Source organism: Macadamia integrifolia, unplaced genomic scaffold (genome assembly GCF_013358625.1).
Source record: "Macadamia integrifolia cultivar HAES 741 unplaced genomic scaffold, SCU_Mint_v3 scaffold624, whole genome shotgun sequence".
NCBI classification, from domain to species: domain Eukaryota; kingdom Viridiplantae; phylum Streptophyta; class Magnoliopsida; order Proteales; family Proteaceae; genus Macadamia; species Macadamia integrifolia.
In genome coordinates this window covers 108,172-133,574 of record NW_024870500.1, presented here as the reverse complement: position 1 = coordinate 133,574, position 25,403 = coordinate 108,172, and the positions used below count along the sequence as shown (strand labels likewise).

Genomic DNA, 25,403 nt, shown 5'->3' with positions numbered 1-25,403 from the left:
AAGCTACTGATGATCACCATGGTGGAGGAAAACTCAGTCCAATAAGTCTGAAAGTTTTCCTTCACCCATAGAGAAGGAAAAGAACACATGTGAAGTGACATTTCACAGTAAAATTGGATTTCCTTTCTGATCAAATCACCATTAGATGGGTCCGATTAATCCATTTAGTAGAGGATATTTTCTTTAAATGGGGATGGGAAATGGGGCCTGAGTTTGGGATGAGTTGTCCCTTAGCAAAACCCTTCTAGGAAATCACAACTGGTCTCCTAGGTTCAGTAGGTACCCAATTAATTAGTACCCACCAGAAAATCTTAGTCCAAATTTCAGAACCTAATCATTTTGTAAAACACAAAGAAGACGTGAATTTTTTCAAATCTTTTAATTTTGATTGAAATTCTTGCTGAATTATTAAATTTCAAAATTATTTACAAATCATTTGAGAACTTCTTAACCTTAAGCAGGAAAAAAAAGGCCAAAAAGCCAAAGATCCTAGGTAAAGCAAACGATCAAATAGGATGAGCAGCCGAAGAGTACTACTGGCTTTGACATGGAGTAGAGGGACAAGTGAACATATCATACAAAAACAATCTAATCAGATAATTGAAGAATGATATATATATATATATATATATATATCTATCTATATATATATATATATATATATCTATATATATATATATATATATATACACAAAGAAGAGAATAAGAAGCACAATTTTACTTCGGCTTAACCATCCACAGAACCACAGTGTAACTATATATTAGGCCAGTCTTTCATTGATCCATTGTCATAGGAAGAAAAATGTGTATCAATCAATCTGTTTTTTATTTATTTTTATTTTTTTATTATTATTGTTATTTTAGAATTAAGAAGAAGTATTACATGTAGACCTAATTTGATAAAATAAATTAAATAGAAAACAACACCCTTTTGTTGACACATGACAATCTTTCATTCGGTTGGCTTTATATTTTTTGACCAATATGTCTCTACAGTGACCATTCACTAGGGCTGCTGGGGTTTGTGTCTATCGATAGAGATTCCTTTTGTCTCCTTTCTTAATATGATTCTCTCAAATTGCAAAAGCAAAATTGCCACATTCAACACATACCAAACTTGTTCATATTTATTAATAATTATATAATACCACCAGTGTTTTACAAACATTTAGGCACTGTTTGATAACGTTTCTATTGTTTCTATGTTTAGAAATTGCATAAACGACTTTTCACATTTTCAGAAACAAAAACGATTTTTCGATGTTTGATAAACATGTTTCTCGAAACGTTTATTGCAAACATAATACCACTAAAAAATCAATAGTATCATCGGATGCCAAAAAGGGAAAGACGGTTCGGTTACCTCTTTTTAGGTTTAAATAGTTAAGAGATTTATTGCGCACAATAATCTTTTTTTTTTCTCTCAATTTCGTTTCTGGAAACGACTCATCAAACTCGTTTTTAGAATTGTAAATAAGCATAAATTATGATTTATGTTTCTTGAAACGGATGAAACGGAACAACTTTTTATCAAACGGTTTTTAGGTTGTTTCTCTATTTTTGACAACAAGAAAACACAGAAACGAAACGTTGTTTGATAACGTTTATGCCGAAACGGCAGAAACATTAATTTCCTTTTCTAAAAATAGAAACGGAATTGAAGGTATTTGATAAGTCATGTTTTGGGAAGTCGATAGTAACTAACGAAAGAATGGCCACGAGTCTTTTCCAGAAATGGTCTACTTGTTTCGCCTGGGTTGTTTCTTGAAACATAAATAGGTAGAAATTTCAATTTCAATTTCAATTTCTGAAAACAAGTGCAACAAAACAGTTTTATCAAACGTTTTTTATTCCGTGACAAGAAACGGAAGAAACGCGTTTCTTGAAACGTTATCAAATGGGCCCTTAGTGTCCTCCAGCCTAAACCCAAACTAGGGATAGACCATTATTGCTTACTTATTTGCATCTTAACCTAAACACACAGACGTAGAACAGGTTCAAACATTTGATATGATTAATTAAGCCATCATCTGCTGGAACTCAGAGTAATCAAACACACCGTCGCCATTGAGGTCGAATGCTTGAATGACTTTCTTGCACTCTTCATTTGATATTTTGTACCCAAGGCGACTGAACATTCTCTGCAAGCCCTCAGTTGTAATGGATCCACAACCCTTTGCTACGAACATCTCAAACCCTCTTTTCAGATCATCATCCCCACCATCAATGCTCCATCAACTTCACAAAGTTGTCAAAGTCGAGCATCAAATTGTCGCCCCCTGCTGTGTCCACTTCATTGATCAAACCTTGAGCCTTCTTAGGTGACATGCACTACCCAATGGAGGCAAGGTAGGATCTGAGTTCAAAGCCTTCGATCTTTCCATTACCATTGGCGTCCAACTTACAAAATATCTGTTGGTGTTCATCATTTGTTGATTGTTGTTTGGAATGTTGATGAAGGCGATGGGCACTTAGCACGAAGCTCTTGTTAGAGAACCATTTTGATAGTGTTTGCTTGGAAAGAACAGAGGTCGCCATTTGAAGAGAGGATCGAAGGAAATCTGAGTAGCGTGTTTGTTGCTTGTTGCTCTTTGCTGTGATGGAAAGAGCAATCACAATATGAGAAAAACAATCCAGCCAAAAGAATCTCGGCATGGCCGTCAGTAGAAAAACAGTCCAACCAAAAGAAAATGTATAAACAAATTATATAAACCGATATCGGTCACTAAAAATCCTAATTTAGATTATGATAATTAACAAAATGAGAAGCTGTATCCTAGAAGTAGTACTTCTATTTGTTGCAGCATGTTTGACTAGTTTATCTGTTACTGAGTTGATCTCCCAATAACAATGAGAGATTTTCCTAATTATATTGTCCAGGTACCGCTTCAGATGCCACCAATATTGTTGAAAGCACCAAAGAATCTCATGATTCCGAAAACAACTCACAACTTCCTGAGAGTCGCTTTCAATCCATAGCTTATCAATATCTTTGCTCTTTGCCATTTGAATCTAAGGGTGTCAAAACATAACGGAAACTGATTACTGGAACCAAAACTGATTGGTTATAATCGAACTGAACCGCACCATAGTAAATTGATCCGGTTTTGGTTTTATAGGCCATAATTCTGATTCGATTCGGTTTAGAACTGAAAAATCAATGATTAACCGGCACCTAGTATTAAAGACTTAAAGTGTTTTGAATTTCGATGGGTCTCTACGGAAAAAAAAAGTACTTCACTTTCACACAATCACACCTCTTGATTTCCTAATTTATAGGATTGTAGTTAATTAATTATCATATGTGTAGTCTTTTACATAGAAAGTATATTGTCCTTAGCAAAATAAAATTATATTGTCTTGACTCTTTAGGAAGTTTAGTATATATAGGATTCACGCTAGCTGTAGGATGCAAACCATTTTCTTAAATGACACTATTAAATGCATATAAACCGATTGTAAACCGAATAACAAAAACCGATTAGAAACTGCTAAAACCAAAACTGGATGAAAACGATTCTGATTTCACCTTATTCCTATCTGGTGCAGTTTTGGTTTTACCTTATCGAAATGTAAAAAGAACCGGAACCTAACTGAATAACTAAAATCGCACTCTTTGACACCCCTATTTGAATCCCTATGAAAAAAGCAGAGAATTCCCAAAACCAGGTCCCCTCCAGGTCAGTTTCTGACTTGGGTTCTGCAGATTAACGTGTGACGAAAACGTGCAACAACAGTTCCCAAACATTGCATATATTCCCAATGAGTGTGTCCTTGTCGCCAAAAGCCAAATCATTTTTTGTGTGTGATGGAATAGGTATAGAGAGCTTGAAAAAGGACTGGTTTTGGTTAAAAGTACTTTCCCAACGTTATATGATTGGCATATTGACCCAACAAAATTTCATAGGAACGCCCATCCCCAAAAGCCAAATCATGCACTGGGATAAAGCATCATGCATTGAAAAAAATCTTCAGCCACGGGTGTGGCGGTGCAGTGAGCATCCGATGGCCAGCATGGCATTGGGGTGAGTGCCTATATTGTCTTGGCCATCCGACGCTCGCCACACCACTGCATCCGCGGCAGACAATCATCACTCATCATGCATTAGCTCATCCCTAACATGAGAAGGGAAAGAACTGAAATCACATTATCTATCATTTTTAGTTGCTTACTTAACCAAATAGTCTACAACGATGTTTGCTTCCTTAAAACAATGAGTAATCTTCCACTGAATCGCGCGAAGATATTGATTAATACCAATCCATTCTTGCAAGACAAACCATGAGCTGATTTTTTCTTGAACTGCCATCAACACAGCTTTTGAGTCCACTTCTATGATTTCGAGGGATTTTGCTCTATAAAGACCTTCCATAAGACCACGAAACTCAGGCATAATAATTAGTTTGAACACCCAGCGAGATGATAAAAGCATTGAAGGCGCCTAATAGCCAATATATGGCAGTAGTTTTTTAGGCACCTAGATTGATTGCCAAGAATTAACGGAACTGGTTGAGCAGAAGTAGTTTCAATTGGCCTTTGAAAATATCCACGGTGTTTGGATATTACGTATATGATTGAGTCCAATCGGGTTGGCCTGATTAATGAACTTGTCGAGCTCAAGTTCGACCTGTTTATAATGTCATCCCAATGCAAGGGTGCAACCTAATGGGTGCCCGATAGAAATTGACCGATTACTTGCCCAATTTAGTCTGACACGTTTAAAACCCAATGAGAGCCCTTTTACTTAGTCCAATTTGTTTAAAGCCCAAATAGAGATAAATGGCTAATTTGCCTTGTTAGCCTGATTAAGGACCAGTACCCGACCAACTGTTTATAAATAGGATCATGCTTAGCATATATATGAGACCTGATTATTTATGAGGTCCTAAAGTGGGCAAATCCGATTAGGATTGATCGAAACCAGCCTAACCAACCAGTTGCCTCTAAAAGTTATATTTTAAAAGTTTGGTTTTTTTTTCTCTATCAGAAAAAAAAGTAAAAAAAATGGCATAACGACATTTTTTAAGTTTATTCCTAGCCATTCTAGATCGATTCCAATCGAGATCTTGGTTTTGGGTTTTTAAACACAGGCCTCAGCCTAGAAGTAAAATAGGGCCACATTGGGTTGGGTTGTTTGAAACTCTAGTCCAACCAGCATGGGCACTCTTCGCTTAGACCAAGCCCAAGCCGGCCCCAATTGAATCTAAACAGGTTCAGTTGGGCCATATTGGTCTGGATTTTTGTCATGGCCAGTTGTCCCCTCTCTCCACCCCCCCCCCTTTTTTGTCCTTATGTGCAATAAAAATATGAGACATCATCAAAATAAATTTATTAAAAATTTAGAACAACGTTGTAGTAGATTCCTCAATCTTATTGTCCTTTGTTAAATAGTTTGGGCCATGGTCCTGCCACTTCTTTATGTTGAGAAAGAAAGAGATGAAACCTGAAATATTAAGAGACACATGCAAGCTTAGGCCATAAATTTGCGAGTGCGTATCAGGTTCTCATATAAGAACTATTCTCATCGGATTCCATGTTTATGGATCATGGTCGTACAAAAACCTGATCCAATCTCTAAATTTGCTGATTTTGCTTGAGCAAATTGCCCCATGAGATATATATGTAATTCTCTCAAATTGCAAAAGCAAATTGCCACCTTTAGAGATAACAAGACCTACCACAGGTAGAAGTAGAATGAACAGGTTCATTCTTTATTCATGGCGCATCCCTTATCGCAAACTTGCTCACAGATACCCAGTTTGTTACCAGCTGAAGTAATGACATTCATGCATTGAGGCACACATTCTATGCCACACTCGGTGAGGGACTCGCCAACTTCAACACTAGCCATCACAACAAATGCAGAGATAAGGAACATGGCAATCACCTTGTTGTAGTCCATCTTTCTTCCTTCCTTCCTTGAGATATTATTAAGATCTTTAAACTTGGTAAGAAGAGAGATGGTTTTTATTAGATGCGAGGAGGAATGCATAGTTTTGGAAGGTTATTTATAGATGGGTTTTCACCTCTTTATTTGGGGATGAAAGAACCCACTGGCCGTTTCTCAGGTTAGTGTTGAAGACAAAATCTCGGGCAATGATAGAGTTTGGATCCTCTCACTGCTTAAGATTTCAATATTTAGGTATCAGATAACGATTCAATGGTGTATTAATAATTGCATTCATAGTTTGAACGGTGAGATCTCATGTGAAGAAGATAACTCTTATCTATGGGGAACTCAAAATTGATCCAGACTCTTCAAAATAACTGTATCTTATTTGATACTATGTATCATATTTTAATATCGAATACAGATAATACTGATACGATATTAAAACCAATATCTTCAACTGTGGCTGAATGTATATGAAACGTAAATGTACGTGAAGGGGAGGCACGCTTTCCAGGGTAGAACCTTAACAGATAATTGAATTGGGTGGTGGCTTTGCAGGGTCAAATTTTCGGTTAATTTGCTTCCCTTTTCTACTTAATTATAGTATTTCAACTATCAATTATTTTCTATTTTTCACTCACGTGTCACAAATAGTTGTTAAATATATATATATATATATATATATATATCAGTGAAAAACAGAATAAACTATAAATGATACATAGAAATGGACCGAGCTAGAAGCAAAGTTAGCCCTTTAAAAGCATATATGTATATATATTGGGGAGTGTTTTATGGCTGAGACATAGGGGTTGCGCTCGACACAAGGGGTGCAAAATGACTACCGTGTCCCCTGATCAATGCTTCCTTACATGCTTTCATTGACCAATGCATATGGTGTAGCTCTTACGCTTCATCCAAAAAACTTTAATCATATATACATATATATATACACACACACACACACGCCTGAAGGGGTTTCTACCAAGGTCTCATATCGTTCTATGGACTAAGCATTAATGACTCCACTATTTGGAGAGAGATACTGTTGGCTGACGAAGAATTCTTCAACTTTGTAACCTATGGTATTTAGGTTCATATGTAAGAGTAAGACGGCATATCCCACCATCACTAGAAATTCTCATTTTATGTATTTAATTTCTTATATATAAGGCAAGAGCTTGTTGCCTGATCGTATAGCTCATGCATCAGTGTAGGGACGAATGAGAGCATATGCTAGGGGCATCAATAAGAATGAAATTTTTTACTTCACTTTACTTCAAGGGAGTGATAATGATAATTTCACGAACTCCTGTGTTTGGAAAGTCGAAATGGAGACATCACAGTTAAGAACAAAAGTAAAATCCATCACACCAAGAATTAATAATAATAGATGGTATTTTGCTAAATTATTTATCATAAAAAATATTTATTGTTTTGAAAATCTTAGATTTTTGGACGGAGTAAGTTGTTTCAAATGATTCATCCTAAAAAAGTTGCTTCAAATGGCCAAAACTTAAGTCTGATATAAGTGACAACCAGGTCAGGCTGGGCAGGGTTGGCCCTGATGGAGCCTAATTTTTCCCTTGATCAGGCTGACCCTGTTTTTTGTCATTTGTACCCTTATATGTATTAAAATATATATATATATATATATATATATTTTAGATAACATCAACATCAATCATTATTAAAAATAATACTGGAGGCTTAAATGTAATATGTAATATCATAGGTAGGGCCAAGCTCAGGCCCAGCCTCACCCCTTGGGCTTGAAAATCTCAACCCAGGCCATGTCCTAGCTCTAAGAGAGCTCGGGTTCACACAGGACCAAACTCACCCCTACCTCAATTTATCCAGAAAAACATCACTTTCTATTTTAGAAATAGAGAGTATGCTATGGCCTTTGTAGCATAAATATATTTTCTTTCTTAATTTTTTTTTTCTTTCAATTTATTAGAAAAGAAGGAGAATAATTACAAATCAAAGACAACCAAATAGAACCTCAGGGAAAATGCCCTGGAGAATAAGAAGGCTTCAAGGACCACTGGCCTTCACTGCACTAAACCAAACGAAAAGCACAAAGAAAGCAGGAAACAACTATGAAGATTAGTTCCCGAAGGCTCAAACCTCTCAATCTAGATTGGATTGACTCCCCATTTCTGAGTTAGGTAGAGTTTCTTGTAAAATTTCCTACCCTCTTCCTTCCCAACATCGGAAAGAGTTGAATCGACCTGAAAAACCCTAAAGTGGAGGGTCGAACCATAGGTTTAAAGCTCTGGCTTTCTCTGCTCTTCCCACTTCAACTTTCCTCCTGAATATCCATAAATAGATACAGCGGTTGGCATAAGAGCAGGGGATCAAATGAAAGCTGTTGCTCGTTGCTGCGATGAAAATGAAAGAACATGCAAAGAGACTTACATAGACTTTGATGAGATGAGATTGAGACATCGAGTAAAAGATGTTTTAAGGTATTTTTTTCTATGTGATAAAGAATATGTATGGAGAGCTTCAAAAGATTGGTTTTGGTTAAAAGATCCCAAACATTAATTGCATATATTCGGCCAACAGACGTCAACGTGTATCCAAAAGCCAAATCATTTGTTGTGTTTGAAAGAATCAGTTCCTTGAGCTTAAAAGGGACTGGTTTAAAGTTCCCAAAAATTGTATTGCTGGCGTAATCGGCCATTGTGGGCCCATGGGTTTGAGAGATAGTAGAACAACTTTCTAGTTTAACCATTGAGTCTTCTAACAACTTTAATTGCCACGGATAAATTTTGGCTGTTGCAACCCCTGTTGGCAGTTAATGAAATAAAATTTAGAAGGATGTTTTTGAAAATATTAAAATTTAATAGGGTATTTGTGAACCTAAAAGGAAGGTGAATTATTCTATTTCGATGGTTTGCAATAGGAGTTGCAGCTATTGGGCAGCAGCCAATTTTTTCCCTTCGCCACCCACAAAACATAAAAAATAATATGTGCATAAGTTCGGCTTGAGGGAGAACGTAGATTTTGAATTTCTTTTCAAATTTGGCTAATAAAACTGCATTCAAAAAAATAATTAATTACAAGAAAGGATGGATTTGGATTGTCCTTCTAATGAGCTGATCTGACGTTGGAAGGGCATCAAGAAGACATTTGCAAGATATGAATGCCTAAATATTTTCAGCACAGTTTTAAATCCCTAGAAATTTGAGGTGGAATCCCTTTTGGAGACGTTCCAATGAAAATAGTGAACTAGTCTATGGATTAAGAACCAATTAAATAAAGAAAGAGAAAATAAAATTTCCATCTATAGACTAAGAACGTACAAGATTGTTCTCATACATGAACTTGATCCGATCTCCAAAATGTTCTGAATGAATACGTCAACAATGCAATGTTTGGAAACTTTAAATCCAAACCACTCTTTTTAAGCTCTTGATATTTATTCTTTCAAACACAACAAATGATTTGGCTTTGAGCCATACGTTCAAAATCTTGGACAAATATATGCAATGTTTGGGAATTTTTAACCAAAACCAATCTTTTTTAACCTCTCCATACTTATTCTTCAACACAAAAGATGTACATGGTCTGCATGAATATGTCAACAATGCAATGTTTGGAAACTTTAAATCCACACCACTCTTTTTAAGCTCTCCATACTGATTCTTTCAGACACAACAAATGATTTGGCTTTGAGCCATAATGTTCAAGATCATGGACGAATATATGCAATGTTTGGGAATTTTTAACCAAAACAATCACTTTTAACCTCTCCATACTTGTTATTTGTTGCTGCCGAAAATCCGTATGAGCTGATCCTGCACAAGCATAGAAGGCAGAGGCTTGAAGGTATCTCCGAGATTAGTCCTCCAACGCCCAAGTTAGAGACCGGCAGAACAGTTTTTCACAGGAGTAATAGTATGGGTCTCTTTACCTACCTCTCCCCTCCTCTCCGGCTCTCTCTTATAGTGCTTGGGTTTTAGGGTTTCTTTTTGGAAGTCCCCCTCGGGTCCGCCTTTTTCCCTTTCTGAGTCCTACTCGGATATGTCCTATCCCCTTCGTGGGGAATATTCTCTTCAAGTGGTTTACGTGGTTAGAATCCTTGAGGCCTCTATCAGGTGATCGGCACGTGTCATTCTCTTGGATACCACGTGTTCTTACTTGACTGGGCAGTTAGTTTGGCCGTATCATTCTTCAATAGAAAAGATGTACCTTAAATCATCTTTACTCACCCTGATGCCGCCATCCTATCAATCAGAGTCTATATGAGTCTCTTTGCATGTTCTTTCCTTTCCATCACAGCAAGAAGCAACAAAAACACACTACCCAACTTTCCTTCGATCCTCTGCTCTAATGGCAACCACTGTTCTTTGCAAACAAACACTATCAAAATGGTTCTCAACAACAAGAGCTTCGTGCTAAGTGCCCATCGCCTTTATCATCATTCCAAACCACAAGCAACAAAGGATGAACTCCAACAAATATTTTGTAAGTTGGATGCCAATGGTAATGGGAAGATCGAAGGCTTTGAACTCAGATCCTACCTTGCCTCCATTGGGGAGTGCATGTCACCCAAGGGGGCTCAAGGTCTGATCAATGAAGTGGATGCAGCAGGCGGCGACAGGTTGATGCTCGACTTTGACAACTTTGTGAAGTTGATGGAGCTTGATGGTGGTGATGACGATCTCAAAAGAGGTTTTGAGTATGAAGTTCGAGTTCATAGCTAAAAAATAGAGTATAAAGCTCAAGCTTAATTGGTGGCAATTTGGTTTCGTAATTTGGGAAAATTACATATGTATCTCTAAGAGCGGATCAAATTCTCATACGAGAATCATTTGCATACAAGACTGTTCCTCACGGAAGGAATCCACCCAAGGAAAAATTCTGTGATAGATTCCATCTATCCACATATGGTGATTTACAAAAGCAAAAGAAGCAAATTTAGTCCCTTTCAAGTTCACCTTGTGGGTTGCAAAGCTCAGACCGGGTTCATAGAGTCAAACTTACACCCCTACCTCCTCAACCCATTTAGAAAAACTTCGGTCCTGTCCTAAAATAGGTGCATGCTATGGTCTTCGTAGCACAGCTACTTGCTCCAATGAAACACCCTCTATATCTCTATGTACATGATGATACAGTACCTTTCTACCCAAAAAAAAAAAAATACTAGAACCTAATTTAACTAAATTTCAATGCTTCCCTACCCTCTCCCCAACTAATTTAGTAGACATCAACCCTTTCCAGTGGCCAAACTCTAAACAACTAGTCACAATAGCAGCTTGGATCGGGTTGGGTCGACCTGAAAATCGCCTAAAGTGGAGGGTCGAATCATAAGTTTAAAGCCAAGTGAATCTGCCTCGGAGATCAGCCAACTCATCCCAATCCTATTTGACTCGTCTTCTCCAAATCGGGTTTTGAAACTTGCAACATCGACCAAGTGTAGCGGAAACGGGGCTGATTTGACGGATCGTTGTGGATTCGAAGAAAATAAAATAAGTCATCAATTCGGCAAACACCCATCTTTTAAATTTCTTCCCAACACCCAAATAGAACGTTCCCTCGCCGGCGAAGTTGCCCAATCCAGGTAGGTCTTCTCTCTCTCTCTCTCTGCAATTCCTCTGTTCCCCATTCTGAATTGCTATACCTTTCTCCTTTTTTCATCGGATGAACATTTTTTATTGGATTTTAATAATAACTCCGCGTCGACGCAGCGAGCCTCTCGAATCGCCTGGCCAGCCGCTGAGTCGATTCTTCGAGTTCCGTGATTCAAGAGATATGGATCGGGCCCGAATCAGTCGCCGTCGATTCCGATTAATCGGCTTGTATCGACCAGTGACGGCCAGAGAGAGAGAGAGAGGGAGAGAGGGGTGAAGGCTCCTGTCAAATGTTGGCGGTGATGGAGAGAGAGAGAGAGAGAGAGAGAGAGAGGGTGTTTCAACGATTGAGCCCTTTAGCTGGTTTCAACCGTTGAAACCCGTCTTTCAATATCTTGACTGATACGAAGCTTCTCCTCTACCTCAACTTCATTGAATTTGTTCCGCTTGTATAAAATTCAAATCTGCTGTTCTACGCTTCTAATATCATCTGATTTCAATTGGGAAACAGAAAATCAGAATTTGCATCAATGACTCTTTCTATTGAATAGTTTTTCTCGCCTTTTCTGTGCAGTTCATACAGAATCCTCAAAATCGAAATCGAGATCAAAATCAAGATCGTGAGAGAGGAGGGTTATTAACGATGGGATCAAAGGGTGGAGAAAAGCTATCAGGTATGCAGAAGCAGGTGTTGTCGATGTACAGAGGGTTTCTGAGAGCAGCTCGTAGCAAAGCCCCCGAAGAGCGTCGTCGCATCGAATCCGCTGTCTCCGGCGAGTTTCGCCGGAACGCTAGAGTTGTGGATCGCAAGAATTTTGTGTACATCGAATATCTGCTCCGCCGCTGCCACAAGCAGCTCGATCAGCTCAAGAGCCCCGATACCGTCGGATTGTCTTCTGTTAAGATCGCACCCAACTCCCAGTCCAATAACAAAACCTAAGCTGTGTTTAAGAATTTTTTTTTTGGTAAATAAATGTAAGATTTTGTTAATGATATTTGATATTTGTGATTTTTGCATAATTGGAATTTGGATGGATTAACCGTATTGGAACCATCGGATTGTAAAAAAACATGCAAAATGGTAGTTTATTTTTAACCATTAGATTGATAATGTATATTATACCATGTTGTATATTTTTTTCTAATATAATCTAGGGGCACACCTAGAAGCATCATTAGAGCCAGCATTTCCATTTTTCATGGGGTGGATCGGATATTTTCCAATAACAACCCCTACACCATTCTACATATAATTTACTATTAAAATACACAAAATTAATTAAAATAAGAAAAAAAAATCCCTATCCTGCAGGTTCAAGAAACACCGAGAGACAATGAACAAAATTTAACTGCTGCCAGGGTTACAGCCAAGTAGTTGCAACCCTTGTAGCATCCAAAAAAATGAAATCTAAAAGGGCATTTTGAAAAATACTATAACCTAAGAGGATATTTATGAACCTTAGGGGAAGTGAATATTCTATTTCTTTGACTGCCAACAGGGGGTTGAAGTGACAGCAGCCAAATTTTTTCCAAAAACAGGCATGCAAAAAAGACAAAGTTCTTTCTCCCTTGAAAAAAATAAGGGTCTGTTTTTTACTATCATTATATCTTGTGAAGTAGAACACTTCTTGATGTTATGAAGAATTAGGCAAGCACAATTTCAGCTTGAAACGTGTAGAGAAGGTAGGAAAAAGTCAAACAACTTTCCTTTTATATTTTAGACTAAAATTTTACATTTGAGATGTATGTGTAATCCTCCGTAACATAGACTAACCCATGTACTACTATATGGTAAATAACAAAATGACATAATATTACCTAAAAAACCCTAACCAAATTATGATGTGTTAAGGATGAAAAACCATTTAATAATACCGAATATATTTTTTAAAATTAGGAAGTCATTTAGCTAAAAATCACCAAAGGGTTTTGAACTTTTCCCCTCGCCATATTTGTGTGACTGAATCTTCTACACGTAGAATGTACTTAGGTGTTACTGAGGTATCAACACCTGTTTCACTTTCTGCAATTTAATGGATAAAAAGGGATATATACGGGTAGCAGAAGGGGCAGCTGTTTGGCTCATCAGAAATACATTCACCTGAACGTACAAGCAGAAGATCCATTCTCTTGGTGCACGTACACAAACGCAAACTTTATACATAGGCTTAGGCTTAAGCTCATGTAAATGAAGATATCGCAACATTTGTGCAGTCACAACAAACCAGCAGTTAGCATCTGCGATGTGACGAGCTCGCCCATATTTGATGCATAGGCAAAAGTAGATAGCAACCAATTTTGTGCACAACCAAGTTGCAAGAGTTGAAATGTAAGGTAGGTGGCCATGGTTGATATCAATGGTGCCACAGAAAGAATAACCGTATGAAACATAACACCAATTTTCCCAAACCATAACAGAACGACCTTTCTATTGCAAAAGAACACAACACAAACTTATGTATGAAGAAAGAGACATTACTGAAACTAAAATAATATATTGGGAGGCAAAACCCATGTTCCTCTTTAAAACAAGACCATCTCAATCTTAAAGCCAAAATCCTTACACCTGGTTAGGTTTCTCAAGATACATAACACTTCCCAGACTAGATTAAAAAAGATGCGTAAAAAAGATGAAAAACCTTCATTTAAGCTCCAACTAGCTCAGTCTCCTCTACCACTGGTTCCTCTGCCAGCCTGTCAACCTTCACACCAACATCCTCTGAGTAATCTCCATGAACCTGCAACCATTGTCCCAAATGACTAAATTATTAAAAAAATAAAACAAAAAATAAAACATAAAACACAGCAAACAAAGTCAAATTTTCACATCTGGAAGAGTGATGTATTCTAAAGATTACAAACCATCACAAAGCGTTTGACCATTTAGAGCTCAAATAACTCAAGAGGATGTTCCAGCCCAAAAAGATACAAATCATTCAGTTCTTTTGACCATTTAGAGCTCAAATAACTCAAGTAAGCTTGCTTTTCTGGACAGCAGTTTACTGATCTCTACCACAATTTAGCTCAACTCATTCCTCGAGATGATAAATTAACTTTGGTTGATTCAATCTAAATATTAAATTGTACATTCAGGTTTCAAAAGATTAGAGACATTTGCCCAAGAAAACTGAACTCTAAAACTCAGTGCCTGATCAAGACCAATTATGGATGCATAACAACGGGCAGAGGCTCATGGATCAGTTCAGATACAGCAAGAATCAGTACCTGCTAACCATATTCAATACAAAGAGAGTTGGCATCAACAGCCAGACAATATACCTGGTAGGAAGCCCCTAACTATTGGCAATGATAATAGGCAGGGGGATTTTTCTCATCTCAAACAATAATAGATGCAAGAATTGTACACTGTGGGCAAGTTGGAAGTCTTAATGGTTAAGGCAAAAAAAAAATCTATAAGTTGGATGACAACACTAAGGAAGCACTGTTAAGCATAGACAAGATTAAATATCTTTAAAGGCTACAAGAAACAGTACTGATCTTCAAAATTGGGTGAAAATATAGGAGGTTAAAAGTGAGACTTGCCTCCATCAACTTGCCAAGATCAAATTTGGGAGCCTTCAATATCTTGACTTTCCGAATAAAGACATTCTGTAGAGGATAAATGCTGGAGGTGGCCTTCTCAATCTCCTTCCCAATCATCTCCGGTATGAACTTCTGTACCAACTCCTTCAAGTCACATGAGGCTGCTTGGTTAACCATAATCTCTCTCATCTTACGACGAATCTGATAACACAAAGCAAAAACCTGGTTAAAATTACATTCTCAACCAAAACTCAGTTGATCCACAAAGAAAAATTTAAACAATTTGCATAGTACAACAACAAACTCAGCCTTATCCCAACTAAATGGGTTCAGCTACATGGATCCATACAAAATGAAATAGGGAAAAAAAATTCCAAACAGAACTATGGGGAAGGAAGAGAGAAGGAAAAAAAAGATGAAAGTAGATAGATGAGATAGGAGGAAAGCGGCCGAAACCAACAAGTCGGAAGAATCTCAGCTAAATGGAGTCGGCTACAATTTGCATGGTACAAGCACAACAAATACACTAAAAAGCAAAGAGCACTTCAAAAAAAAAAATAATAATAATAATTACATCTTCATGCAAAAATACAATGTACAGAACGATACAACCTATAAAGAGGGAGAATAAAGAACACATAAAAATCAATTTCACCTGACGGATCTGGCTTGTTTGGGCATAACAGGTTCTCTTAACCTGGTTTGGCCGCCGCTTAGTGAATCCAATGCAGAACATCCTTAAAGTGTAGTTGTCGGTAGTCTTCACATCTACATGTGCCTCAATCAAAGTCTGCCACTTACGCACCAGAGACCTTAACTTGTCTGTCGTAAAATCCATCCCCTGAGAGATCCTGATTGTATTAGTACCTTTCCATTTTTATTTTTTCTAAAAAAAAAGGTGAAGAATTGTTGAAAAACTTTTAAGTGTCCAGCAATTACCCAAAAGTTAGTAAGGACATTTTTTCCCTGCACGTCCTCAGCTCTCAGGCGGATCTTCCTGTAAGACTGATCCTCATCATTCTGAAGATCGGCAAGGCAAATCTCGAATACTCTGTGCTTGAGACCCTCAGAAGCAATCTGTGAGAGGACAAAAAGCATTTATAATATAGATCGTTCCAATCGCATATATACCAGACATTCTTTTACATAAAAAAGACAGCAAATCAAAATAAAATATCTCAATCAAAAAATAGCCATGTATGGGAGGAAAGTGGTTTGGCAACACATGCTAGCATTCTTCTTTGAAAAAATGTAAAATAAAACACTTGGTTCACATTCCCAAGCACTTCAAAATCAAAATGGCTCATCCATCAACATCCCAAAGAGCAGCAGCATTAAGAAGCAGAACATGAAACGCTGCTTCCAAATAAATAAAATGGTCCTTCCATAGAAAGCACCAAACTATCTCGAACACACTACAATGAGATGTGGATACAAATGTGGAATAACAAAATGCTGGATGGGAAAAGAAATGCGGGATGGAAATTTGAAACTGTTACAATTTGAATTCATCATTCATCCCCAATTAAAGCCAACAATGCTAACCTAAATTCCTGGTACCCGTCATGCATCTCAAATCATAGTCTAATCACTCCCACTATACTTATTGCAACCAAACTAATTTTTAATATATCACCAGTCCCTAATTTGGACACATGTGGAATAACAAAATGCTGGAAGGGAAAAGAAAAAAAGGATGGAGTTTTGAAGCTGTTACAATTTGGATTTACTATTCATCCCCAATTAAAGCCAACAATGCTAACCTAAATTTGTGGTACCTGTAATGCATCTCAAATCACATTTTAATCACTCCCATTATGCTTAATGCCACCAAGCTAGTGTTGACTATTATCACCAGTCCCCAGATAATTCCCCCTCCACACCGCCCCCCACCCCCACCCCCACCCCCACCCACACCCACACCCAAAAAAAAAAAAAGACTTTTTAAAGACATTCAGAGATCCATGCATTTCAATAGAAACACCAAATTATAATGGATGGGATATAAGATTCCCATAAGATGTAAATGTGTGGCAATGACAAATTGCATTACACCAACACAGCATCAATTACTTTAAAAAAACAGTATTACAGTAACTGATAAACTACTGTATTATTTAACATACATCCAGACGGAGCTCACAGTTCATACCGGCAACAAGTAGCAGGAGTTAACCAAGCTATTTCCACATTTCGTATCATAAATTCTACTAGCTTTTTTGGTTGATAGAGAAACGGAAATAAATCAATATGAAAAGCGGCAACTCAGAAAGTACAACACCCTTTATCTCCATATGCATCATACACATTGCATCTGTAACTTAAATTTCATTTTCTACATGAAACTACGATCAATTACCTTCTCTTCCATCAAGAGATAAAAGACAAACAAAAGTTTAGAACGTCATCAAACGCTCGTAGCTGAGATTAATTACTGGAACTAAAAATCTCTAGTAACTATCACTTCTACGACCAGATGCATTACGTAATACCATCGTTTCCAAATTAAGCAACCCAAAGTTTTGATTCTGGTACAGAGCTTGTATAATACACACCCCACATGAATTAAAAGGTTGAAAGAAAAAGGAAAACTCATGACCTTGGTTCCCTGCGTTCTTGAAACAAGGGTCTTTCCAACATTTCTGTTGCTGAAGATTGAAGGCGCCTTGATATCATACCAGTCCTTCTTAGCAAAGGGGTCAACCCTGTAAGATATGAATGGAAACATAAGAGCATCAGAATTCGAAAACAGAGCACAAAGATCTCCATTTAGTATTTGCTAAGGTTTTAATGAACTCACGCCTTCTTCTTCCCTCCTTTCTTTCCCTTCGATATTCTCTTATTCTTCCTGTAGAACCAGAACAAAAGTTAGTAGCCATGAACAAACGAGTCCAGAAGGACGACAGGCAGAGAGAGAGAGACTAACCCAACAGCCATTGTCGACGGAGATAAGGTTACTAGGGTAGGTTCGAAGGCTGAGTGAGCAGTCGACTCTTAGAAGCGAGCCATAAAAACCCTAACCCCTGCTCTCACCGTGACATTGCAAAATCGATTATATAAGTCCATCTGTAATCGACAAAAATGCCCATCACTGAAATGACCATAATAGTTATTTCCTTTTTCTTTTTCTTTTTTAAGACCAAAGTAGTCATTTTACTTTAATGATAAATCGTGACTCGTGACTCATGACTCATATTGTAGAGAAGATTCTACCCTTAAAAAATAGATTGTACGAAAGATTCTATTTGAAAAAAAAAAAGGGAAAAGGCCATGAAAGCCATCGGGATACAATGGTATTAGGAAAGCTAACGAATGTAGACCGTTGAATTAGATAGATTATATCAATACCGTTGGATACTTGTTGTCTTACGTAACCTACCCAGCCCCGACGCTGTGCAGTCACTCTTCTTCTCCCTCACTATCTCCGGTGATTTACCATCTCTCACAGCCGCAACCGTTGTCCAGGAAGAAGAAAGCTCAGAGAGAGAAAGAGAGAGAGAGAGTTTGTGATGGGTGTTTTGATGACTCATCTTGCATGGCTGGATGGACAACAATTATTTTCTTAAAAGGAACATATGCTAGCACCTCGTTAAACTCCCAAAAAAGAGCATGATGTTTATTAGATTTGACATATTATATTTCAATTTTGATTCCTGCTTCATCACAATTTTTATTATTTAAATATGGGTCTTTAGCTCAATTGGTAGAATACTTTGACTGTGGAAATTATTTTATGCCTTAAGACGATGGTCATTCGAATCCACCAAGTCTCTTATCTATATTTTCATTTTAACTCTAGTAGTAGTGTTATGGGAATTGATATTTCACTTTTTATTTTTCCTTGGATGTATAAGTTGTTGATGAAACGAAAACATGTCATATGAAATGCTTTTTGGTATATATGTCGACTCTGGTGTTACTCCCTATGAGAATGGAGAAGACTCCAACCCTTCAATTCTTGTTGTGAAGTCAAATTGACTAATAACTTTTCTTATACTATTGCTTATTAATACCAATCAATGATTTTAGATGGTGATAGATGTGGGTTGGATTTAAGTAATAGTTTCTTAGGACTGGCTTATTTTTTTCTTAATCGCGTCCATTTGCTTGATCATTTTCTTGTGAGTCTCATACTTGGCTTTTTCTTTCTTTGATCACGGATTTTATAATTTAAATATGGGTCTTTAACTCAATTGATAGAGTGCTTGTGGTGTGGGAAATGGTTCCATATCTCAAGAAGATGGTGATTCGAATCCACCAAGTCCCTTAACTATGTTTTTGTTTTAACCTCAATGGTAATATCATGAGAATTTTTTGAGTTTTAAACAGGAAAAATAAAACAAAATTTTTAAATGAATTCTATAGGAGATGAAGTAGTCGACTTTTTGAAATTCTGTAGGAAGGGAAGTGGTTGACAAAGTTTAGTTAGAATAATATTGAGTTTGAGTCGAGTCTTCCATGTAAATAGTAACTAAATGACTCTCTCTCCCTTGCACTAGAAATACATTTAACCATTGATTGTCTACAAAAAAGAACTGTAATTGTCTATCATTATTTGAAATTAAAAAAATTAGTATTTAATAATCATCTTAAATTACTAATTGCTTCAATAGATATAGATTGTTGATTATAGGAATTAAATGAAAATACGGTGACCGTGCATTTTTTTAGTGTATAAAAATGTTTGGCCACACGTGCATTTGCACTTGTTTTTTCTTACTAGTACTTTAAAATGTATATATCCTAAGTATTTTGGTTTTTGGTATTTGTCTTTTAGACGTTCTTAGAAAATTTTAAGAAACTCCACCAAAAGGGTTTATGATAACTCATTTGTTCTTTGATTAAAAGGAAAAAAATGGTTTTGAATTCTTTGGGTTAGTTGGGGCTTTGGTGAACTTATTTAATAAATTAACCTCTTTATTATAAGGAGTTGGCCTTTTTTTTTGGTCAATTGAGCTACCACCTTAGGGCTTGGGGTAGTATTTGAGTGAGTTCTGGGAGGCTTGGGTTTTTTCTTAGAATCTCTTCTTCCAACAGGCAATGAACATCTTCATCATATCTCCAATAGATTTGGATTTCTTCGTAAGAAACTAGAGTGGTATCCTCACTTTCCATGGCCAGATTTTTAGATCATAATCGAGTGAGTTCCCTTTGACCCGGTAAAAAATACATACCGAATCATGTGACTCGAAAGAACTCGGATTGAGTCAGGTCTGTTTATAACATTCGCCGAGTCATGCTTAACAAGATTTTATTTTTTTTTATTACTTGACTCGGGTGAATCCAAGATCCCTATCTTTTAAAACCCTAACTTTCTCGGTCGTGATTGGGAAATGGAATGGGAGGATTGGGCAAGACAGTTTTTCAGAAAATTTATTTATTCTCCATAGTTTGGTTATCAGTTGCAGTTATCACTCTAGTTGCAACAAGGATTTCTTCAAATGCAAATCGAGGAGTGACTGATTAGTTGCAACAAAAATTTCACTAAGTTATAAAGTGAAAAAAAAAAAAAAAAAGAGCAGCACAAATGTACTCCATCTTGAGGTGTAATGAGGTTGTTAAGAATTTAACAGGTTCTTGGAGACTACTAAATAAAAAATCAGAGAAATCAAGTTATATGTCCATGATGAATGGGGAAAATTCCTAAATTTTATGTATCATATACATTGTATGTGAAGATTTCTTCTTCTTCTTCTTCTTCTTTCCAATATATGGTTCTTCTTTTGCCTAATTATCTCTCCTAGATTCCATGTCTAATGAGTGTGAAAGTTGATAGCATTACTAAACATGAGTCTTCAGGTATGAATTACTATTTTGTTTCTTCAAAATGGATGAATTAAACTTGTGGAAAATATGAAAATTAAAAATGATTTTTTTTTTTTTTGGGAATATGTAAAATGGGATTCTAACAGAGGAGGGAAATAAAGAAAAATGAGGAGAATAATGAGGATGAGGATGAGGTAAGTGGCTCTAGTGGCAGTCATCCAAACTCCATTATTGGCATTGCGTAGGAGAGTAATGCTGAATGCGATTGAATAGTAATCTATAAAGGTGAGAATTGTAAAGCAATTGAAGCAAGTGATCTATAAAGGTTGAGAATTGAGAAGGAATGGAAGTAATCAATGAAGCAAAGGTGAGCATAGGAGGTTCGAGAGGAGTAAAATTGAGTATTCTCCCATTCCCAAAGCTGAAAAGATTACTTCAATGTGACATACCAACGCTCAACAAATGTGTGCAACAATCATATTTTGAAAGATCTCTAGCCTCCATATCTGATCTCTTGCTCTGTTCTTTACTTGCATAATTTGTCTTTTACTTTTCTGTATTGTGTAGTTCTTTTCTTTTTCCCTTTTAATTCTTTGTTTTAGTCTTGTACTTTTTTCTGTTGGCTTATTTTGTTTTTGAATTCTCCATCTTTGTTGGGTTGGAGAGACATCTCATTATCCACCGCTTCTTTTTTTTTTTCTTTTGTTACCTCTATGTATCTTTTACCACTTACTAAAGAACTGCACCAAGCTTCATTCTTTTTCCCATCTCAGCCTTAATTAGTGGATCTGTCTTTTATTTATTTATTGAATGATGATGTCTTTTTAGTGGTGGGGGAGGGAACTTTTGCCTTTAATTCATAGAATTAGTAATTCTAATGTAAAATAGAACTACCGATACTATTTTGATCATATGACCAACTTGTATTGAATGTAACCTCACTTTTCCCGTGTATAATCCAAATGGATAGAAATTTTGTTGATAGATAGAGAGTATGATATCTTCCCATAAGACAAATATGATTGTAATGTAGATCACAACGTGGTAATGAAGTAATTCTACCCTTTTTTATTTGGTAGAAAGGAATACTTCTACTACCACATACCCTTTAAACGAAACAGAAAACAAAACTGGTGGATTGTAGATAAAAAGTAGCATCTGCATGGTACTCTTCTATTTAGTTTTAAGCAGTTCACTGCTGCAGAAATATGACTGTTACCATTTCATATCCCAAGTTTGGTAGACAGAAAACTAAATTTTCCTCTCCCAGAAGTCTCCTCCTCCCATTTTCTTTTTCCCGCCAAATCTCAACCCACTAAACATTCCAAACCATTCTTGCAAAGCAAAGAATAACATGTTGTAGATTTTACTTTTAATATGTACATTAAATTATCAAATCAAAACTTGTAAAAAGGCACAATTGCTTGGATTATCATGAAATATTATTAGCAGGAACACTTTCTATAAGTAAAATCACAGAAAGCAACCCAACAGACTTTGTCTAACAAAGCAACATACAATGATTTTTACTTTCATTAGGAGAGGAAGTAGTCGACTTTTTGAAATTCTGTAGGAAGGGAAGTGGTTGACAAAGTTTAGTTGGAATAATATTGAGTTTGAGTCGAGTCTTCCATGTAAATGGTAACTAAATGACTTTGAGATCTCTCTCTCTCTCTCTCTCTCTCTCTCTCAAAGGCACTAGACGTTCTAAGAAAATTTTAAGAAATTCCACCAAAAGGGTTTATGATAACTCATTTGTTCTTTGATTAAAAGGAAAAAAATGGTTTTGAATGCAAATCGTGAGTGACTGATTAGTTGCAACAAAAATTTCACTAGTATATTCCATACTAGTGAAGGATGTAAAATCTAGAACAAGACAGCCAGGAAACAATTTGGATTGCTTGATTTCTTTATTATTTTCCTATGCTTGATTTCTTTATTATTTTCCTATACTTGATTTCTTTGTTACCTTGCTTGGTTTTATTGGTCTTTCCATTATCTCTCCCCAAGTCTGATTTTATTGGAGCTTTGTCACTTTGCTTGGGTATGATTCCAAATCTGATTTCCAGATCTCTTTGGTAATTTATATTTGATAATTATAATAAAACATTGTTACTTGGGTTTCTTTGTTACTTTGCTTGGTCTTCATGCATGTAAGTTTTATTTACAAATGTTTGTATCATATGTGAAGATGAGCTTTTTTATTTCTTTTTTTAGTGTTAAATCTTTTTTTGTCCCAGTATGCTAACTTTTACACTAACTTATAATGTCTAGCTATTATGTTTGGAAGTAGTATCCCTGCCGTTAAGTGGTCAGAACTTAAGACCACTGTTTTCATTGAAGCAATGAAGGGAGCTGTAAAAAATGGTCACAAATCCGGTAATTTATTTAACAAAACTGGATGGGAGGACATTACAAAGCAATTTCAGCAGGCTTTAAATCGTACAGTTGGGAGAGAACAATTACGCAACAAGATGAACAAGTTGAAACACGAGTACCAACAATTCAAGAGACTGCTTGACACAACTGGATTTGGGTGGAACTCAATGACAAAATCAGTCGCAGTTGATGATGAGTTTGTATGGGATAAGGCAATACAGGTACAATAGATTTCACTAGCTAGTTGAATTATTTAAAAATTAGATTACAATGAGTAGTGCATCTGAGTGATACAATGACTACTTATGCAGGCAAATCCAGGTTGGTTGAAATACAAGAAGTATGGACTAAACAATTGGCCATATTTGAGCATGGTATTTGGGGATGCATATGCTAGAGGTAACTTAGGGGTTGATAGTGCTTAAGATTTGGATGGCATCGAAGCTGTTAATACAGTTGATATTGAGCAAGTCGTTGACTCCCCTATTACCCCTGTGCATTTAGGCATGACTGACCCCTTTCATGAGGATACTCATACTCTAACTCAGACCACCACAAAGCGAAGGCTTGATAGAACACCCACGGGACGAAGAGAAAAGACCGCCAATAAGGGAGATAGCCACGTGAAGGACTTGTATGGGAAGTATGTATCCATTAAAATTGAGAAAGCATCCAGTACTTCCGTTACATCTCTTGTTCGTGGTGGGGAAGGTGCATCTTGTCCTCGAGATTTCAGTGTGAGTGCATGTGAGGCGGTGTTATCCTCCATACCGGATATGTCAAAGGAGATATATTTGAAGGCCACCAGTCGTATGTGTGCTGATCCTAGTTAGAAGGAGTTGTTTGTTTGTGCAGAGCCTGTTAAGAGGACTTGGCTTTTAGATGCCTTGGAGTAGTTGAGGTTGTGTTTGAATGCTACTTTTGATCATTTTGGATTCAAGACAATACTTTTTATGTGTGTAATGTTACTTTTGGAGATACATTGAATGCTACTTTTATTTCTTTTGTTTTTTTCTATTATTGATGTGTGTAATGTTGAATATGTGTTTTGGGTTGAGACAATGTGTCAGATTGTTATGTTTTACAGTTATTTGTTTCAAATTGAGTAGTAATTGTTTATTTATTGCAGTTATGTCAAATGCATTATGTGAAACTTCTAGTGATGAAGAAGATACGATCATTCACATGGGAATGGAATTACTGAGTGAGGTGGTATATATTCTAGAACCATGTAGGGATAGTGTATTTCCAGGTGCTGTCATGATGCATGAGGTATTGAATAGGCATGCCAACTGATGCTATGAAGAGTTTAGGATGGAACGTCATATCTTCCTTAATCTATGTGATTATGTTAGACATAGGGGGTGGTTGAAAGACACGACCAACATCTGAGTGGATGAACAGCTTGGAATGCTCCTATGGATTGTTGGGAAGGGTTCAAGTAATAGGGACACCCAAAATCATTTCAACCACTCAGGAAAAACAGTTAGTCGAACATTCAACATTGTCTTGATTGCAATGCAAGGCCTGGCTAAGGAGAAAATCAGACTGCCAAACGTCAATATGATACCGATAGTGATTGCACAGAACCCAAAATACTACCCTTTTTTCAAGGTATCAGAGAAAATCTTGCCACTGTGGAGGTCCATGTTACCTATAGTGGACCTCTTGTAGCTATAATGGGTACCTCCATCGCTGAGCTCATCACAATCCTTACGCTTATCGGTGCGAACATTACCAGGTCGAACTTTGTTAGGGTCTGACTCGTCATCTGCAACGAAGGGGTTGGAATCGTCTTCAGGAGAAAAGCAAATAGGGTTAACATCGTGAAAAGGGGGAGGACATTTGGGGTCAACTTGGGAGCAGAAGGCAGGGTCACTGTATGCGTCAGTGTCTTCTTCTCTTTCTTGGATTATCATGAAATACTATTAGCAGGGACACTGTGGGGGAGAAATCTACTTTCGGCCAAGGAAAAGAATGGAGAAGAAGGGATAAGAAGGAGATTGAGAGGACAGTAGCAGCCTCGGCACCATTGCACCTTCAACTAAAGAAGATGGAATCTCGCCGAAGCTACCGCTACTGCTGCCGAAGGCATTGATGGAGCTGGTGGTGCTGCGGCAGTCGGAGTTTCACCAAGAAATGGGTTAGAGAAAGGCACACAGGGTTCATCGGTCATAAAGAGTGTGATGGGCGGCGGCTAGGTTCTTACAAAGAACAGAAGATGGAGGATAAGATGAGA

At 37.0% G+C, this 25,403-nt stretch overlaps 2 protein-coding genes across 2 annotated transcripts; both read right to left on the bottom strand.

The window, feature by feature from the left end:
- Positions 1–2,018: 2,018 nt before the first annotated feature.
- LOC122069487 (probable calcium-binding protein CML41) lies at positions 2,019–2,655 on the bottom strand. The gene is made up of 2 exons (XM_042633506.1): positions 2,336–2,655; positions 2,019–2,229 (listed from the first exon to the last, which is right to left on the bottom strand). Exons 1-2 carry the CDS (start codon positions 2,653–2,655, stop codon positions 2,019–2,021), a joined length of 531 nt encoding a protein of 176 aa, XP_042489440.1.
- Positions 2,656–13,951: 11,296 nt separating this feature from the next.
- Positions 13,952–18,099, bottom strand: LOC122069467 (40S ribosomal protein S3a-2). The gene is made up of 7 exons (XM_042633479.1): positions 17,946–18,099; positions 17,820–17,867; positions 17,619–17,724; positions 15,959–16,096; positions 15,675–15,860; positions 15,020–15,220; positions 13,952–14,214 (listed from the first exon to the last, which is right to left on the bottom strand). Exons 1-7 carry the CDS (start codon positions 17,954–17,956, stop codon positions 14,122–14,124), a joined length of 783 nt encoding a protein of 260 aa, XP_042489413.1. The 5' UTR covers positions 17,957–18,099; the 3' UTR covers positions 13,952–14,121.
- Positions 18,100–25,403: the final 7,304 nt, after the last annotated feature.